General features: G+C 35.5%; 1 protein-coding gene across 1 annotated transcript; it reads left to right on the forward strand.

Annotated features, from left to right (window-relative positions):
- Positions 1 to 512: 512 nt before the first annotated feature.
- LOC125655942 (fibrinogen-like protein 1) lies at positions 513 to 18,233 on the forward strand. Its single transcript, XM_048886480.2, has 7 exons — positions 513 to 929; positions 2,247 to 2,346; positions 6,311 to 6,493; positions 9,451 to 9,551; positions 10,760 to 10,856; positions 12,426 to 12,596; positions 17,914 to 18,233. The coding sequence occupies exons 1-7, from the start codon at positions 633 to 635 to the stop codon at positions 18,147 to 18,149; spliced, it is 1,185 nt and encodes a 394-aa protein (XP_048742437.2). The 5' UTR covers positions 513 to 632; the 3' UTR covers positions 18,150 to 18,233.
- The last annotated feature ends 3,457 nt before the right edge of the window (positions 18,234 to 21,690 follow it).

Genomic DNA, 21,690 nt, shown 5'->3' on the forward strand with positions numbered 1-21,690 from the left:
TCCATTTTACATTCGTAGAATATAGAACATCAATATAGCATGAACTAAGCAATAAATAAAATGCCGTGTAAATGTCTTTACTAGAAATTGTTCTTTCATAAAATATTCATTGAAAATTATTGACAGTATATTGTATACTGTAAATTCCCTTATTTTGCTTTCATTTTCCAATGGAAAATTCACAAAAATACGTTTTTATGCACGAATCATAAGTTACCCTGGATATAAAATGCATACATCAGTCTTTAATTATAAAGCATTTGCAATTCCACGTTATCAGCTATTCATTTTGAATGTAAAAATGATTTTAGAGCACTGCTGAAGTGCACGGTTTTCGCTCTGCTGAATGCTACACATTATTATTATTATTCCTCCAGATGTTTTTGCATATTAATTTTTCATTTGACGAGGCAATGCATCGTTACCATTTTGTAATAAAACATCACCATGGGTCCTTGATAATGTCATCCAACAGGAAATATAAAAGCACATGTGAAATAAAACATATCTCTAGCATGCTGGGTCGTTCGATTTATAACCAGTTTACCTGAGCTTTCATCCTCAGATAGTCAATTGAATACTTCGTCTTGTTGTCAATAGTTCGGAAGGAATCAACGATTGTACATCAGGATATGGCGAGCAGGGTATCTACTTTGCTAGTGTATGCATACATCGTTTGCAATGTCTACGATACGAGTGGACTGCACAATGTACAGTGGGGGACACAACTGACTGGCAGACTGATCGACGTGGTTGCTGGGGTCAGTTTCCTGGACTGTATAAAGGAGTGTCAGTCTCGGAAACGATGTTTATCAGTCAATTACAGAAGAGGAACCTTGTTTTGTGAATTGAATTCTGTAGCATTGAACTCTGCTCATGCCAATGTAGAATCAACATCTGTATATTCAGGCATGCAGTCATGGGAAAAGGTAAAGTACTACATATACGCATCTCTAAATCATTCATTGTAATCTGTATCACGTGTTCTCCAGTATTGACTTATTTTGTAATATGTGCATACATGTAAGCGTATAATTATCTGTGTATGTATATACGTCAGTGAATAAGAAGAGAGAGAGAGAGAGAGAGAGAGAGAGAGAGAGAGAGAGAGAGAGAGAGAGAGAGAGAGAGAGAGAGAGAGAAGGGGGAGATAGGTATCTACCGGCTGACGTCAAATAGACAACGTTGAATATTGTTTGTCTTATTTTGTACTTCAGCAATCTTAAATATATAATATTTCTGGTATATAATCTCAAATGTATGTATAAAGTATTATATCCATCGAGAAGCTGCAAATGGGGTCAAAGGCGATATGGTCGGGGAAAATTCTGATCTGGTTCTCTAATATAGGGGATACTATTAAAATTACTGTGGCGCACACTATATATATACATGTAATATATGCAATGTATATGAAAAGGAGACTTGTAAACACTTTGAAATAAAATAAAAATTATCATTTGACAAGAATTCAATCAACAGATTTACACATGACACTTGCCAGCGGCAGCAAATTACGACAAAATATGATGACATTTTCCCCGCGATACAACGTCGTGACGTATTTTTTTTTTATTAAGACTTTATATAGTGTGTCTGCATTGAGATTTTTCCCGGGAAGCTTTAACTACGTTGCATCCGGTTCTAAACTTATAATAAATTCGCAGCCATCACTTGATCATCGTCCCGCATATCCTTAAAATAAACTGACTCGTTGCCTCCCCTGTGCTGCTATATCAGAATGTTGTCTATATACTGCTGTGCATTAAACTGCTACGCGAAATGACCAATGGGGAGCCCGATTTGTGCAGATCGCAACCAAACCATGACGCTACCTCCGCCAATTCTGTCTTGTTCAAGCACGCTGTTGTCTATGTAGCATTCAATGCATACGTCCGTACTGTTTGTTGAATCGTGATTTACCCTAAACAAAAACAAAAAACAAAAAAAAACAAAAAAACCCAGATCCATGCCCAATTTTGGCGTCTATTTAACTGCTGTTGAGCTCACAGCGATCTGTAATTTTGATGATTCGGTTTTAGTTCTGCAGATAATTTCATGTCCCGTCAATATTTGAGAAGGCATTTCTTGGTTTGGCTACTCCACCCACTTTACTGATAAAATTTAGAGTATGGCAATTAGGTATCAAGTGCAAGAGTGATTATGGATTTACAATGCTTATGGTTTGATTCACAATGCTTATCTTTGATATCAATCCAGAAAACCTTTAGAAATATATTTTGTAGATTTTGGAGGATCCATGTGCGGACACTCCATGTGGTGATCAACAGAAATGTACCTCACCATCCGCTGGGGACGTTAACAAGTATTCCTGTCAAATGATAGGTTAGTTCAGAACTATGTTTGAGTTATTATTTATTTAAATGATTATCGTATTGATATTTTGAAATGAACAAGTCTTATCTTATATAATAAATTATATTAATATTCTTCAAGCAAACGCATCTTTTATTCATAAATGGAAAGTATGGAAATAATATGGCTTCTTCCACTTTCCAAGAATATCGATGCGATAGAATGATATACTTAGTACATGTATTACAAACCGAAAGCCACATCACGCATTACCTGTACTTGTATGTCACATAGTGTCAGTTACAAATCTGGACATTACGTAAGGTAAATACTGCATTTAAGAACCATACATAACACTTCATTAGTGCATATATAAGGACATGTCAGATCTGCAAGACCAATAAAGTCCTTAAGAGTGATTTTGATTTTATATTGCTTAACGTCCCTCGAGAGAATTGTTCCCTCATATGGAGACGTGACCATTGGCAGTAAAGGGCTGCAAATTTTAGGCCTATGTTCAGCGCGTAAGGCATTTCAGCAGGGAGAGGTCTTCATCGTTTCACACCTGCTGTGACACGGAGCTTCGGTTGTTTGTTGTCTCATTTGAGCGACCGCCCTATTTACGACAGGCAAGGGGTAATAAGGACGTCTTCTTACCCGGATCCTCATTGTTTAGGGAAGATGCACAGTATAAGATGAGACTTCTACAAGTTTTGGACAGTGAGTTTCGTTTCAAAAGTAGACAATGGAATGCTATTTTAAAGTATTTTCCTCGGGGAAGTTCAATACCTCAGGAGCTTTCAGATTAAAATAAAATCTTTATTTGAACTTTAATGCAAAAACTAATTAGATAATCAAAAAGAGCATACCAAAAGCTATCTCCAAGAAAGGGATATATTAAATCTAAAGACAGCATTGCTAAATAATTTACTTCATCATGTAGCATAAATCATAAGAAAAGTATGGCGTAATAATCATAGACATCGCAAATTAGTAACACAGAAAATAGCACATGGCTTTCGCACTTGTTTAATTCCACAGTGCTCGTTAAATGAGAAAATTAGATTTCTAAATGGCTGTTAACATTGATGACAACGCTACTTTGTAGATATTGAACCTCTGTGGTAGTGTAATGGCACCTAGAGTTCAGATCACATGACTTATTTTACTGTTTATGTTTTTGCCGTTCATGGGGGTTTCTGGTACATGTACCCAAATATTTCGTTTTCAGCTTTGTCTCTGAAACAGGTTAGGCGATTTTGAAGATTCCCTCTCAGAAAACAATACGTTGAGTAACCTTGACTGCACACTACACGAAGATATTTATTTTTTATATTAACAAATTATGGACATGTGGTTCTCGAAAAGAATATTTCAAAATATGATTCGTATATACTCATACACATATATTAAAAGCCTAATTCTGACCCCAACTCAAACCCGTCAATTATTATTTGAAGACTAAAGATGATGCTTACATACTGATAGGACAAATTACAGTCTTGATTTTTTTAGAAGAGCTGAAAAAAACGTTTGAAGCATATTTCTAAACAAATATTTAGATCCCATTTCTGGCATCGCAAAAGCACACGTGACATGCTTTAAAGAAACTTGAATCTTCACTTTTACTGCTACTCTCTAGCTCTATCGCTCGAGAGTAACATCTATGGCCCCTTAGGGTACGGATCATTGTGACAATACGGGACTCCTATCGTCTCAATTAGTCTAGGATATCAAACAATGACACGTGATGCGCAATTATACTATCAATGAAGAGAAAATTCTCTTCAATTCATGTTCCCTAGTTTGGGGACTTTGACATCAGGGTGGGTATCCATGAATCATCCAATCTTTTCAATTTACTATTATTGTTCAAAACTATTGGATAGCAAACAAATGAATTGATCATATCGAACATAAACTGATTGCATAGTTTAATAGGTTGGCGGCGTCTAGCGAAATTGGAATTACTACTTTTTGTCCCTAGAATTCAGCCCAGAATAAGGCTATGTTGATCTTGAATTATAGAATCTGAATGTTAAACTTATACGGTACCAATTCTGATGCACCAGATCCGCATTTTAAAAAATAATGTCTCTCCAGTGATGCTCAACCGAAATTTTAAAAATTCAAAATAATAATAAACTTTTAAGACCTATTTTAGAGAAAACAGTGCCAAAACTGGAATATCATTCGTCTAAGGATAAGAGCTATACATGGGGGCGATAATTTTTAATTTTGAAATGAATTTCTAAATATTATCACAGCAATTAAAAAGACATCTGTATTTTAAAGCTAGTAACGAAGTACTTAGCTACTGGGCTATAGAGACCCTCGGGACTAACAATCCACCAGCAGATGCCTCAAATTTGAAGAATTGTTTTTACCCCCACTTTATAAAGTATGATGAATAAACAAAGGTCATTACGATATCCTATGCAATGAAGTTCATAAGACAATTACTATCTAGAGGTGTATTTTCTGTCCAATTCTGGTCTCTGCTACGTATATGGGCACAACATTACAATAATTACTCTTAAAGTGGCCCCTTTTCGAACAAATGCTGTTTATGAACAGATTATATGTAATGATTTATTCCAAATTTCCAACCCATTCCATTGCATAATTAGCGTACAACACTTCAAACATGCATAGGATGTTATTTGTATAATAAACAGGAAACTGTTACGCGGTTGAGTTAAGGCTTTGCCCATAAATTGTTTAATACCAGTGCTGTACATAAATATACTTTACCGCACTGGCATATTGCACGACGTCACAATGAAAAATACGTCATGACGAAGGTCACGACGTACATATCTACAGTCCTTTTGTGGTTGGAAATGTCAAAATATTGTTTCGTTATTTACCACCTCTGTCAAATGGTAAACTGCAATCGCGTAAAAGTTTCTGTCAAATGGGTTATATTAATTCTCTTTGATACTGAAAAAGTTTCAATTTCTTCTTTATATAGCATACATGCTAAAGTAATATCTATATTATATTGTGATCTTGATATCGCCCCTAATCTACACGTATAGTTACTTTCACAATGGACTCATTTGCATAAACAGGGTTTCCGTACATAAAAATTTCATTATTGGCACGACACCCCGAGGTTTTTAAGTGAAAGATGTTTGATTTATGTGACATGTGAACTTCAATGCCAGAGGAAAGTTAGGGGAGCAAGTTCTGGCTTCAACAGAAAATATGTTTTTCAGGCTAGATTCAACTTCGTATGTCTAAAAATCGCTGCATCTTGCATATTCAATACAAAAATTAGACATATTACAAGTCACAATAAACTTGCTCTCAGCACTTTCAAATTAAGAAATTAATATGCTTTGAAGTTATATTAACTTCAACTTGCATTGATATCTGGATATCGTGCCAATTTAACGATTTATACATACACGATACGTTTTTATCTTGTTGTTTGATCACGTGATACAGAGTTGATGTAGAGACTGTCGGTCTGGTGAAAAATGTATAAGAGGTAAATATGCACTTAATGATATATACATATTGTTTTTGTATAAAAGGGCTGTGTTTACAGAATTTGTCACAAATTGATCTGTTTATTGACGCTTTTTTCCTGACATATTTCTATGGCCCTACTTAACACAACTGCGTAAGACCCGTGGACCTTTGGTTGTAAATCAGGAACATCTTCGAAAAAGTAATTTCCTGTTCACCATGTTTCCTTTATTTGTTTCTTGAATGACAATTTAGTGATCACAAGAAAGGACAAGGTCCCTATTATATTCTCTACAGAGTGTACATGTATATTGAGAAGGACAGTGACTTATCTTATTTGACGGGTATTCGGAAGGTCCACAGTTGTTTCGCTACCCCACATGATTCCTGCAAAGTATTTGGCTTTCTATTCAAAAGTAAATGGTAAATAAAAAATATGAACACATGATAGCTTCTGTTTGATTCTTTTCAAAGTCTGATTCAGAATAAGACTAAATTTACATTCTAATTGTTATAGACTGTGGACCAGTGGATACATCAAACAACCCTGACCTCGTTGAAATAAAAGGCGTTGGTTACCCGACAATAGGAGTGGGATCCAGGAGAGGGTTTCGTTGTGAGGGTTTCCTAAACAGCAAAATTATTGGCTACATCCAGTGTCTTCCAGATGGTGTTTGGTCCACCCAAAAACTGCAATGTGGTAATGTTGCATTAAGTCATCAATAGATACACAAATAATCTGTAACATATGACAATAGCTTTTTCAGAAGCATTCTAGTCTATTGTAGATAGCTAACAATGTACTATATATATATATATATATATATATATATATATATATATATCATTGCAAGCTTAACCTTTCTTACATACCCAATGGTTTTCACTACAGTGCCCATACAATTCCAATTTTATGGAATCTTGAGGCGTTGTTAAGGTGATATATTTTTTTTTATTTTGTGCCTTGTCTTGCTAAGCCGCATGAAGTAGCTTCTACTGTTGACTAAGTTCATCACCATTTTCTTATATATTAATCATTGACTTTGGTCATAGCTGATATATCACATGTCACTCATCATTTATTTACTGAAATAAACAAGAATATTTAGTAAAGATGATACTTCACTATGATGTAAGTGCAAGGTGAAGATAACGAACAGTGACCAATCTCATAACTCCTACAAGCAATACAAAATAGATAGTTGGGCAAACACGGACCCCAGGACACACCAGAGGTGGGATCAGGTGCCTAGGAGGACTAAGCATCTCCTGTTGACCGGTCACACCCGCCGTGAGCCCCATATCCTGATCAGGTAAACGGAGTTATCCGCAGTCAAAATCAGCGTGCCAAGAACGGCTTAACAATCGGTATGAAACACGTCAGACAGCATTTGACCCAATGGAATTATATGATTGTTATTGACCAAGTGGAATTATATGATTCATTCTTAGGCCTTACACAACTTCATAACAACTTTGTGTTTTCCGGTTTCTTCAGATTCCTTCATGAGTCCTGTTTACGGTAACATTCTGATTTCCGCTGTGTAAATAATTCCTTTGCGACCCTGTCGCGATGCTCTCCAAATGGTGATGACTTCTTGTTTCATGTTGTGCAACGAAATTTCAAATCAAAAAACTTTTCCAAATCAACAGCCTCAAAACCTGTCGATACTTACACGACAATTCCTCGCGATGAATGAAAGACAACACTTATTGGCACCATCTTCAATGAAAATGGAACAAGGAAATTCTCATAGTTTTGTTCAAACATCGATTCTACCTACATTTACTCTTACGTTGATATCAAAGGATGCTTGAGTTCCTACATTGACAATATTCAGATAGTGTTTGGTGATCAAGTCTTTCAATAGTATGTTGGAATACACATGGTCATTAACTGTGCTCCAATATCAAATAATCGGTTTGTGCACATTTAGATGGCAAGAGTTATTCAAACGTGTCTATATGGGGAGATAGAAATCACTCACTGTGACCTTCAATTCGACATTAAAGATATCGACAACATTTTATCCTTTAGCAATATTCACAGTTATTCATATGTCGATTCAAAATATCCAAGTGAACTCAAAATGACACCACAGTTTTCCATATCTGCTCCAGATTCAGATATTTTACTTAACATTGATGTCAACCTCAAACTATCACCATATCTTTATGACAAAGGAACTGAGTCAGCAACTACTTATACTTGTGTAGCTGAATTCCATCATCACCTGCATGTGATGTCTGTGTATCTCCACTGATTGGATGCGCTAGGGCATGTTCTGTGTATAACCGATTTTCAAATTTTGGTAGGCTATTGACAGATTAGCTACTGTTAAAGAAGTTTCAACGGTCTCGTTTATTGGCAGCATTTCGCACATTCTGTGGCAGTTATGATTATCTAATATAATTTGCAAAAAGAAGCTTCTACTAGGTCGATTTCTGAATGGCGTGTTTCATACCATTTATGAGACCGCTCTTTACATACTGATTTTGACAACGGAATACTTCGTTTACCTTATTAAGATCTTGGGCTAACGGCCGCCCGAGTGTCCGATCAAAAAGGTATGTTTGTTTCCCTGTCTTCTAATTGCACCTCCTGTATGCCCAGGGGTCCGTGTTTGACATTATCTTATCTCTGTAAATCTTTATACACTTTATTGGATTTATCATCGTTCGTTATATTCAAATGTTTATATCATCACATACTCAACTGTATGACACACGGGATGATCTCATCTTCTCCATCGTCAAATTCCCACATTTATGTAGCAATATGCCATTATCACCTGCATATGGTGTTTATATATCTAAACTAATTCGACATGCAAGAGCTTGTTCTGGGTATAGTTGGTTTTCAAATCGAGGTAAGCTACTGACAAACAAGTTGATGGTACAGGGATTTCAACAGTCTCGATTGAAGTCAGCATTTCGCAAATTCTATGGTCGTTATAACGATCTAGTTTGTCAATACGACCTCGCATTGGGTCAAATGCTGTCTGACGTGTTTCATACCGATTATTAAGCCGTTCTTGGCACACTGATTTTGACTGCGGATAACTCCGTTTTCCTGATCATGATATGGGGCTCACGGCGGGTGTGACCGGTCAAAAGGAAATGCTTACTCCTTCGAGGCACCTGATCCCACCTCTGGTGTGTCCAGGGGTCTGTGTTTGCCCAACCATCTATTTTGTATTCCTTGTAGGAGTTATGAGATTGATCACTGTTCATTATCTTCACCTTGCATAGCAAAGCAGTGCATTGACACGTTGATTCCTTCAACAATTGATATTGAATAAAGTGACATGTATGGGTTGAGGGTTGAAACACTTTTCATATTATAGATACGCCAATACGTGTTGTGTCCATATTATATGACGCGTTTAAAGAAGGGCGTCTGATGCTTGAAGTGATAGCTCAGAGACGAAGTGTATATTACCATTATATATCTGCGTACTGTAAAATCGCACGAGTAATTTCTCTTTGTGCCGTGCAGGATCGAGGCGTGATGTCCAGTGTTTAAAATTCTTCTTGCTCTGCATTCACGTTTTATGTGTTTTGACTACAGACGTAATTTATCCAAACGATGAATTAACAGAAATGTGATTAATCTTTGACTCCATCTGATTTTCCAGTATTCTATATTTATTGCAGTTTGTGATTGCCGTGGATTTTCCTCCATGATGGATGGTACTACCACCATTAACGATATACCCAACATCCCCTACACAATGACACTTTCTCATGAATGGCTGGTAAGAATATGAAATGCTATTGATGTTGAGAATTATTTACTGATTCGAAAATATCTCCTTGTAGTTGTTGAGAGACAATTGACAATCCCACAAACTTTAGACATGTAGGACAGAAAGTGAACATCTTTTTGTAAAGTTCACCGTATTATAAAAAATAAAATAAAAGCAATTTTGAAATTTCATAAAACAAATTACTGATAACTTCGATAAAAGGAAAATCTCAATAATATTTTGAATTTCCGGCAACGTCTGAATATGAGGACTGATCAACGTTCATATAATTTATCTATATATTTTTTTTGTTCATTTTCCAAAAGAAATAATTCATAACATTCAACGGATTTTGGATTTATTTACAAAAAAACATTTTGTTGAACCCCGGAGAGCACAATGTTTGACAGTTTCCATTAAACGGAACTTGTGAAAGCGGGGGTTACTTTATATTTGTTCTTGATACTTAATTATTCTTTTAGTTATTTATGAAAAACGGGCGAAATGTGATACAAAATAAACCTGACGTTATAATATCAGTTGTTGAAACAATCGAAATACTTTGAGTACAAGTTCTATCGCGTAGAATCAAAAATTTGTAACTGTGTAAATTTTATTTAATGATTTGTTTTCCTTACCCATGCTACGATAAAAAAACACACTGAACGTGAATTAAAATTGATAAAAATGGAAAGTGCCACTTATAATATAGTTTTCTCTTTTTGATATTTTAAGTTTTTGCTCGCCTTTTGATTTCATCCACTTTCTTTGATTTTCCTAATAAATCTGTTGATCTTATTTTAACCTACACAAAAAGAATTTTACTTATCTAGAGAAGATTTGACGTATAATGCATGGGTAGAAATAATTATGCATGTAATCAAAAGTGATAGAGCACTTGAAAAATTGCATACATTAATGAACAATGGTGATATAAATCACGGTCCCAAGATGCACAGCTATTGAATGTAAAAATGCATTAAAAACGAAATAATGCATATACCATTTCTATCATGTTGACCCCCCCCCCCCAAAAAAAAAATCTGTCATTTGATTTACTTGCTCTTTACAATCAACTGCTTTACAAGAAGGCAAAAGAGGTATTGCATTATAAAAATAGACATGCACCCCTCTTCTTTTAGAATTGTTTTATGATTTAGTTTTCACATTTTACGATACGTAATTCAACTAAAACATGTGCTTTCCTGTCTGATAAGATTATCCAACGACGATGTGGTGGAACAGAGAGTTTTTCTCGAACTTGGAACGAATATAAGAAAGGATTTGGTTCCTATGAGTCAGACTTTTGGATAGGTAAGTATGTTCTATTGCACAGTTTATTCAAAATGGCAGTCCCAAGGAAACACAGAGCAGAGAAATCACCGTGTAACACATACATGATACCAGCACATGATCTTGCTAGAATTGGACATAGATAAATAGGGATGCCAAATCCTTTAAAGTCAATCAACTGATTTCTAGGCATCTACCCGCGAACTTCATCACAACAGCATCAATTTGATTCATTCTCATTTAACGCTGTTTTACTGTGATTGTGACAATGATAACTCTGATAAATTGTTCATTACAACAGGAAGAGGCCCATTTTCTATGATATGATAGTTTTAGAAAAAATTGCATAACTTATTTTTTCAACATTGCAACGAGTGTATGCTATTTCGTGCACAAGATAGATTAATCAACTATAGAGATTAATGCCGTTAACTGTCGAACGCTTTAAACCTAATGCAAACTAATGAATAAACAGACATTAAGGCCCGGTCACACAGCATTCCACGTCTAAATCACGTACAAAAAGTTTTGAAAATCCGGGGGACGTGGTCGTAAGTGGTAATTTGGTCAATTTTGGCTTGGCCTGCCTAAGCACGGCTAACCACGACTATGTACGCGGAAAAAATCCACTTGTCAGTGATAAGCCGCAAAACACACGCTATTTCCCTTGATACCAACGCGTAACACCCGTCCGATGACCGTGCTCTGTCCGTGACAGACCGCTAAACTTTTGCGTCTTACTACGTCTCCCCAAGTTTTAACCACTGCCGGAACACGGATTATCACGTTTGTTTCACGTGTGTAGCACGTCTTTACCACGTGTGCCGCCCGTGGTTGTCCGCGGGCTAAACTTTTGAGCAGTTCAAAACGTTTTGGCACGTCCGACGCCGTTTCGATTTCTCCCCGCGTCCTGCCACGTCTATAAATCGACTGTAGCTCGTCTTAAACTCGACATAAACGCGAACAACATCGTCTGCTTCACGGGAGACCACGTTTTGACGGATTATGGCCGTGATTAAGCTGTAAAGCGCTGTGTGACCTGGCCTTTACCTTCTAACAATGATTTTGTTAACAGTTAAGAACCACGCTCATCTATAGACATACTACATGCTGATGGTCATGACTAAATGGGGGCTTGTTTTCCTCATCGGGTACCATGTAGTTTCGTGACCATGTCTTGTTACGAAAAAGTCATTGTGCGGGACATAAGAACGCAATTCACCCTCAACGCGCGATGTGTTAACTATTTATTTATTTATTGATCTGTCTTTACATCCTCTATTTCTGAACCTATACATCTGACAGAAGTTATCGGGTCCTATTGTCAATATGATTAGGAGTTGAAGCCTTCCAAAATGTTAATACCCTAGCATAGTCGATTACACCATAGTGTGTGGACACACAACTACGACGATACACTAAATGTAAGGAATATACAAAATTTACTACAATGACACACAATCTCCAGCTAGAATTAGAAATCAGCATCGTTACCAGCGTGTTTGATAACAATGCTATGTGTCATCATCATCACCATTATTGTTATCATTATAATCATTATTATCATTATTATTATTACTATTACTATAGGGAATGAAATCATGCACCAGCTGGCGACTGATGGATTTAAAGTACTACGTGTGGAAATGATGGACTACAATGGACAAATGTATTTTGCACAATACACCAATTTACAGATTGATAGTGAAACTGATAACTACAAGATACATCTCCATGATGGCGAATATTCAGGCAACTTTTGTAATTGCTGAAAATACTTTCATTTCTAAATATAGTTTACGTATGAAAATTTCATGATATAGATTTATAATTGATGCCAACGTTTAAGTAACAACTACATTAATTCAACACCATCCGACTGAGAAAACTTCTTTGGTTATTTCCAAGGTTATGGAAGAAAACCAAGTTCTGATAAAAGTTTAGAAAAATACATATGAAACTATAAAACTTGACATAAAGGGAAATGTTTCATATGCATATGTGATGTGTTATATATATATATATATATATATATATATATATATATATATATATATATATAGGTATATATATATATATATATATATATATAGAGAGAGAGAGAGAGAGAGAGAGAGAGAGAGAGAGAGAGAGAGAGAGAAGATAGATAGATAAAACACATCACATATGCATATGAAACAAGACGAAATTATAGCTATTCTGTATAAATTATACTGCATAATACCCATTAAAACTTCCCTTGTGCATATTCTGGACATGGTCATGTAAGCAATGGTGACATACTTTGCTACCGCGTTTTCCGGAAAAGTAGATCCCTTCCATATGGGGGACTTCGTCTAGCAGAAGGATAATTCGTACCCTCAAGTAGGACCCAGCGTCACCCCATTTTAATATGACATCTGGTCACCCTAATTTTTTTTTTACACAGTTTACTACGCTATAAGAAAGTGAAAGTACAATGCAGACACTGTATATTGCACGCTTCCAAAGGAAAATGAATATTAAGGAAGTCATTATTGATTATTTGCATGTCATATTTCTTAGCAAAAAATAGCCTAATTTTGAAAAAGACAATTCACTGTTATCTGCATCACCTAGATTTTTCCAAATACGAGAATGTGATATGAACCTAGTTGGCCTATAATAAACACAATACAGTGAAATTGAACTTGGAATATCATCCTTTTATTTATTTGTAATTTATTTACAGATAATTAATTAATTATAAGAAAATGTTACACCTACTGGGTGATCTCTGGTCACCTAGTAATTTCAGACATATAAATTATGTTACGGTGGATTATATTCCATGATGCTACAACAGTGCCAAAGAGAAATGTTAAGCTCGCCTGAGCCAAATAATAAAATGATCTTTTTTCATCATTTGTCTATCTGTTTTTAAATATACTTATGTACTGGGCATATTTCCACCAAACCTAAGTAAGTGCTGCCCTTTATGAGAAGATGGTCTATGTGTAATTTTTCTAAATCACATTATGGTTTGACTTTGTAAATGTTCATTAGAATTGTTGTAAATAGGAAATTGATATAACATATGTAAGGCGTGTCTGTAACATGTGTATACGAGATAACGGGAAGTATGGATTTCGGTCATAAAAGATCTACCTGTTACTCGACTATGTGTTTGAAATAGAATTATAAATATCCAGAAGGGTGATCTAAGGTCAAATGGTAGCCAGAAGTAACCCTTATATGACATTAACATCAATGGGTGACAAAGGGTAACCTCATATGACATTTACATCATAGGATGACGAAAGGTACCCGTATTGATTATTTTATCTATGGTAACCAGACGTAACCGTATATGGTCATTACATCAAAAAGTGACCAGAAGGAACCCTGGTGTTAGCATTACATCAATGAGTGACCAGAAGGAACCCTGGTGTTATCATTACATCAATCGGGGACAAGAGGTAACGCTTCTATGAACATTACGTGAATAGACGACCAGAGGGAACCTTTATTTGACCATGACCAGTGGTAACCATTATAGGATCATTATAGCATAATGGTGATCACGGGAAACCTCTGTAGAACCATTAATCAACAGGTTGGGAACAATTTCCCTACATTGATATTGTTACACTAAAGCAGATTGTTGTTTTTTTATAAAATGATAAGATTTATTCATCTGTAAGCATTAAAACAAAAAGAAATCACTCTGTCAGAAAAAGAAATGTAGAATGATGACAATGATAATAGTAATTAATACGTATAAGAAAACACAGAAAAGTGGAAAGATTTAATAAAATGATTCATAACAGAATGCATCGTCGACTGACCAGTTTCGATGACCTTAGTGATAAATCGCGATTTTCTCATTAATCACTTCGATTAAATAAATAAGTTACACAACTACCTTTAAAGTAATTAAATTTATTTCCTTTCATCCAAAAATTCCAAATTAATTAGTACGTTAATTGAATGTATTTTCGTAACAAAAAACATGTCACTGTGTGGTCCTAAAACGGTGACGTCACCTATTTCGGTGACCATTGTTAATATAGGTTTGCCAAAAGGAATGTGCAAATAAACGTCAATGAATAAAATAACATAGTGTAGAATTCTAGACTGTTGGTATACTTTATATTAATTTGAATGTTTGCTCGAAAAAGTAATAAGTAATTGGGTTTGTTGGGGGGGGGGGGGGGGGGGGTACTCGTGTTGATTTTATACATACTCTCCTTTTAGTAATTCATTTTCGGGGAAAAAATGTAGACGTACTCTATATATGTTTGCAAACACTACGACGAAATCGATGACGCAATCTACAACCGGAAGCGACAACGCGCACACGTAAACAAAAGGCCACCGATTCTGCTCAGTCACCGAAATAGGGCAGTTGACGATAAATTAGAGCATGTGTGTTACGGCAATGACACGGCCAGGGCCGTAAATTACATGGAGGCGGAGGAGGCAGCTGCCTCCTCCAACTTTTGAGCCAAAAAAAATTAAAATTTAAAGTTCATTAGAATTTATGTTGTTTCCAATAACTAAGGACATGATACCTCCCTTAAAAAGCATTCCAAATCTTTCTTTTAGAATGAGTTAGTCAAGTACCATCTTAGAAGGTCCTAGAATCAAGGATTTTGCACGAAACGTGTTCAGTGTGCACAAAATGTGCTCAGCGTCTGGGGGCCTGGGCGGCCCCCAGACCCCCGCCTAATTTCCTGCCTCCTCCAAATTGAAGGTTAATTTACGGCCCTGACGGCGATGCAGAAAGTAGGCATATTCACCCTTTTCTAACATATATGAGTTTTACTTGTATTTATATTACGCACATTTATTTTGAGATATAAGAACTACTTTCAGGTGACCCCGGGTCGTAATACGCAATTTCCGAGTTGTCCAATATTTACTTCCCTCTGTGGAACTCGCAGTGAGACACAAAACATACTTTCATCCACAGGCGATGGGTACAGATGCTTATCGCTGCCTTTATATATATTACCTATTTAAAGTATGATTATCAGACATCATGCAAGGGACACACAATATAGTAAGTCTATGAGTACAGTGTTCCTTCGATATACTGCCAGCTTTTGTTCAAAACCAAGTTTGCCAATGATGTGGGGGTGGTAATATAACAAATTCACAAGTATGGAGAATCACTGAGCAATCAAAAGAAATTCAATACCATAAAGTTATTTGGACCCCATTCTGTATAAACATTTAAATTATCTTGCGTTTAATTCCACAATTATTGATAATTAACCTGGCCACCTGAATACCCTGTCCGAACTGTCACACATTACCGCACCGCTATCGATGTACAGGCGTATTAAGGATGCGTGTTAGGTAACTGGCATTATAATCGAAGGTAAACCCTATAACATTTGACCATTTGTTTGTGAAAATCAGTGGCATTTGGCATTATGCGGGGTTGGCATTATAAAGGGGTTGTTAACATGGCAGGAAATCTGTTCTTTAGAATTTTCAGGAAATAAGCGGGGATGACATTATAACGGGGGGCAATATATCGAGGGAGCACTGTATTTGACAATAAATCAGCTCAAACAAAACCGATGATTACCTTCTTTTTTTATGAAAGTATCACTCGTGCAGAAGAGGAATAAAAAAAAATAATTTCATATTTGATCCAATGGACTAATTCAAATGAATGGTACTCTTGATCTGGTCAGTTTGATGTATACCAACGACTGATATAAACAAAATTTATGCCTTTGTGACTTTTATCCTTATTTGCTTAACTAACTTATAATGCATGTATACATCTTGTACCCACACTAGTGTTCAACAGAATACTGAACGTAACTCCATCACAGAAGAGCTCATATCTTGAAAATGGCGTATTGAGGGTACGAATTTTGCTTTCCCTAATGCAGCGGGGCTGAGAGGTTTACTGATTTTTTGTTGTTTTTCAATCCTTTGAGGTGCCACACCAATGCAAGTTTTCATTAGAATACTGATCTAAATGCAGTTATATATGTTCTTTTTTAATATGATTTAGCAATTACAAGCAAGTGTTCGATAATTCTTGAAACACGAATGAGAAAATTCTGGTTAGGTGTTAAACGATTGTTTTCTTTGAAAATAGAGCAAATATCCATTGTTAAATTTACCTAGGAATCTTTTATATTGTTTAGATCTGTCCCATAATGTTGTTGACAAAGTCAGTTAGGTGAAATAATCAAAGTTATGAGTAATAAGTGTTTTTTCTAAAGCAATATTTTTGTGTAGGAATTTATTTGTGGTTAATATTTAATTTAAACTTCCATCTCTTGTGAAGCCATAACCACAATAAAGTATTTAATTACTACTTGGCATCGAGGTCACTTCCCCACCCTGCGGTACACCAGTCTGTGACGGAAGCTGCATACATATATACACTGTGTAGGTTTCAATATGACGTCACAAGTTGACGTCATGTATAGCTTACCACTGAAAAAAAAACTGTCTACAAAACAACATCGGCACAAGTTATTAACTAGATGAAAAACTGCAAACAATAGCATCGTATCGCTGCCTACTTTCTGGTCAAATTCTAACAAATATCCATATCAATTTTCACAAAAAAATTATTTCAGGACAACAAATCCAATTTGAAAATGTTGACTTAAATGCAAAAAATCATGATATGTATATGCGTACATTGTCCCCCGAGAGAGAGAGAGAGAGAGAGAGAGAGAGAGAGAGAGAGAGAGAGAGAGAGAGAGAGAGAGAGATCCTCAACACTAGTGTAGTACGAACTCATGCGGGCGAAACATTCCAGGGGCAATCACGCACACCCACCAGAGATCACCTGGGTCCTAAATGTAAATGCGAGGTTGTTCAACACGTCATTGATACTGTAACAAGGTTTTGGTAGATTGGGTATTTGTAGTGCACTTTTAGTCATTTGGCATATGAGTTAACCCCATTTCGGGTCATAATAGTTGAATAAGAATTATTGATTTTAGAATTAAAACAAATTGGTTTAGAATTTTTTAGATTCTCATGTGCATCGAGATTACTGTAACTGATTAAAATGTAAGCCTACACGTGCATTTAAGTATTATTAAGTACATTTTGTTTTCTTTCTTTTCACAATTAGCTGACGAACTTTTGTATCACAACCACATGGAGTTCACAACAATGGATCGAGATAATGACAACCACGAGGACAACTGTGCAGAAATATTCAGAAATGGCTGGTGGTACAACCACTGCTTCCATGTGAATCTTAACGGATTGGGAAATGATCGGACGAAATATGGAATACGTTGGAGGGATGACAATAATGGTTATACACATATGAAATTTGTTCGGATGATGATCAGACGACCTTGATATACATGTACATAGCAATATCATAAATGCGCATATGTGAACATCCCCATTTACTGAATTAGAATGAAAGCAATCGTTAGAAAATAATGTTTTGCTGTGTTTAAGCTCGTATGTCATAGGATGAGGGTGTTGAATGTTCGAAGATTGCATAGGTCTTTCAAGATTTCCCAAAATACCTGTAAGCGAGAGCATATATTCGAAGTATGATAAACTTTTACGACGTGGCAATAGGAGCAAAATGGTTATTTTTAAACCCCGCCACTAAATACGAGAGATTATTAGTTTTGTACAGCTACCTAATGAGACGGCAAAAGAAAAGACTATCAGATTTCAAACATTTCGGTTGAGCATAACTGAAGAGACATAATCTGTCGAAATGCGCATCTGGTGCAGCAACATTGTACCGTATACGTTTTACATACATGTAAGTGTATTTCGTGGTAGAGGTTGTTTCTTTTCTTTTTGAAATATTTGACATCGTGACCTTAGAATTTGGCCTACATTCAGGATCACTGTTCGTTATCTTCACCTTGCACATGTTTAATGAAAAAGGGAATCAAACAAGGGTGTACAGTTTCAGCAATATTTTATTCTTTTTGTTGTAGAAATAATGTCACTAAAAATTAAGTCCGCTGAAAATATAGAAGGTTTCACAAAGGACAATATGGGCACCGAAATAACTTTTACAGCATGCAGATGATGCATCACTGTCATTATTAGATATAATTTCTATGGAAAACGCGATAGACTTAATAATTTTAGTCGAACTTCGGGTATGCAATTAAACATGAAGAAAACAGAAGGGATTTTACTTACACCCCTTAAAAATAGATATGAAACTATATGCGGTGTTAAAATTATAAATGGCCGAGATGTTAGAGTGTTCGCCCCGCATGCGGAAGACCGGGCTTCAAACATTCGGCATCAGATTTGAATGTCACGGGTTATCAGATATTACCTTAAAAACGGATGACCCGTGTCACAGTAGGTGTGGCACGTTAAAGTACCCTCACTACTCAATAGCCGTAAGCATCGAGCATAGGCCTAAATTTGAAGCCCTTCACCGGCCTTGGTGACGTCTCCATATGGGTGAAAAATTCTCGAGGGAGACGTTAAGCAAAATACAATCAATCATAAAATTACAAATGACCCAGTCCGATGCCTTGGTCATGATATTGAAAAATGTTATGAGAAAAGCAGGAATGATAAGGTTAAGAAATTGGGGGGGGGGGGGGGGGGGGGAGTTAGCATATAGAAAAACAGAAAACGTACTCTCTTTGGAAAATGTACTATTATAAGTACATCAGCGCTTACTCAATTCCGTTATATTGCCACAATTCGGATTTACCTATCGGAAGAAACTCTGAAGACTATTCAAAATTTGATTTTTAGTTTTTTATGGGGGGAACGCGATAGAATTAAAAGAAACACCGTACATGTAATGGGGAATATTGTTGATGTGGAAAGTAAATTCAAATCGGTAAAGCTATGTGAATGAAGCCGGTAAAGCTATGTGAATGGAGCCGGTAAAGCTATGTGAATGAAGCCGGTAAAGCTATGTGAATGAAGCGCTTATCCAACCATACTTCTACAATAAAAACCTTGATCGAATCGGTAAAGGTATGTGAATGAAGTGCTTATCCAACCTTAATTCTACAATAAAAACCTTGATCGAATCGGTAAAGCTATGTGAATGAATCGCTTATCCAACCATAAATCTACAATAAAAACCTTGATCGAATCGTGTGTAAGTTAACAAATCAATAGATTTAATCTGTCTCTTAAAAACGAGCAATACGAAATATCTATTATCTTAAAAATGCTTTTAAAAACCTAACAACCTTTTACTGCGAAGTTTAGTGTGCGTTTAATGAATGTAAACTTAAAGAAAACATATATGCATCAGCAGACAAGGCTCTATCACAACCTATTTGGCTAAATGAAAATTTCCAAATAAAACAACATTCTTTATTTTACACTCATTGGGCAAATGGTGGGATTCTGTACGTAAAGGATCTATTTGACCAAGAGGGAAATTTTCATGACCCAAAATATTTCTCTGATGTAATACAAAACAAATCTAACTGGATTTGTGAGTATAATCTACTTAAACGAACATTAAATCAAGTAGAAGAGAAGATAGACACACACAAAAAAAAACAAGTTTATCAACATAACGAATAATGACAAATTCTTATTGAGCAGCAATGAAAAATTATCTTTAGATGAACTTAGTTGTAAAATGTTATATTAAGATTTTCATTTCTAAAAAAAAAATATTAAACCCTATTTTGAGAAAACGTTGACAAAACTTTTCAATGTGGACTTCAAAGAACACAGAAAATCAATTTATGCATCAAAAATGATAAAATGCAGAGCTAAACACCTTGCTGAATTCAATTTCAAACTTTTACATGATTTATTGAACAACAATAAATCCGTGAGCATCTGGAATAAAAACGTATCAAATGTATGAAAGAACTCTAAATTGATGGAAGATATAAAACACTTAATATTCGGTTGTAAAAATGTTAAACAAATATGGAAAGTCGTGCAAAATATATGCCATTTAAATAGTCAGTGGAAACTATCGTTATTGGTTTTAGGATGTTCTTTGTCAAAAACCGAAACACACAGCTTCTCAATCTTTTGTTATCTAATGTTGCTTTCCTTATATACAAGATGAAAATGAAATTAAGATTTGAACAGAGACCAGAAACAGATATGGAGATCAAAATGTACGTGAAAAAAAAACAACTTTTATATTACTACGAAATTTATAAGAAATTAGATTAACTGTGAAACAGTTTTATGAATTGTCAGTGTGCTTATCAATGTGTTTCTTTCAACTACAAGGAGGATACCTGTTCTCCTGTAGTACTGCCAAGGGGGCTGTGAATGGACTGTATTCTACATGAGGCTTTACCCCCTAAAGGAAGCATTCAGAAATATACGTGTATATCTATCTTTTATCCTTAAATATGCTTTGCCTATTGATATTGTAATGTTCATCAATATATAACTTTGAAAAAAAAAACACAACGGAAAACCTTGAAAACCGGTATTCTATGATATGCATGGTAGTTTGATTTTTTTATGAGACAGATAATATGTTGAATACTTATATATCAAATGATATATCAGAACAATAAATTTGCTCTTAGTGTACGTACATGTATTTTCTTTCATCTTGTTGTTGTTTGATATTAAAATATTGTCAAATTAAATAAAAAGTCAATACATAACACGGGTCCATTTTCGATAATGAATGAAAAGTAACGATAACAGACAGTGGATGGATCCCATTAGTCTTATAAGCAATACAAAACAGGGTTTGGTAAATTTTGGCTTCTTTACATACCATAGATTGGATTAGTTGCCTAAGAGGAGTTAGCATCCTCTGTCGACCAGCCATTCCCATCGTGAGCCCTATATCTTGATCAATTAAACAGAGTAATTCGTAATCGAAATCAGTGTATCAAGAACGGTCTAATAATCGGTATAATGATAATTTGTATTGGCAAACTAGATCCTTTTAAGG

The sequence above is a fragment of the Ostrea edulis genome, chromosome 7, assembly GCF_947568905.1.
Source record: "Ostrea edulis chromosome 7, xbOstEdul1.1, whole genome shotgun sequence".
In the NCBI taxonomy this organism is placed as follows: Eukaryota; Metazoa; Mollusca; class Bivalvia; order Ostreida; family Ostreidae; genus Ostrea; species Ostrea edulis.

What these genes read in the sequence shown, in the direction of transcription:
- LOC125655942 (XM_048886480.2), top strand. Translation starts at nt 633, where the DNA reads ATGGCGAGCAGGGTATCTACTTTGCTAGTGTATGCATACATCGTTTGC. An exon ending in GTATTCCTGTCAAATGATAG is followed by an intron (nt 2,347 to 6,310) that starts GTTAGTTCAGAA and finishes TAATTGTTATAG; the next exon opens with ACTGTGGACCAGTGGATACA. An exon ending in TGAGTCAGACTTTTGGATAG is followed by an intron (nt 10,857 to 12,425) that starts GTAAGTATGTTC and finishes CTATTACTATAG; the next exon opens with GGAATGAAATCATGCACCAG.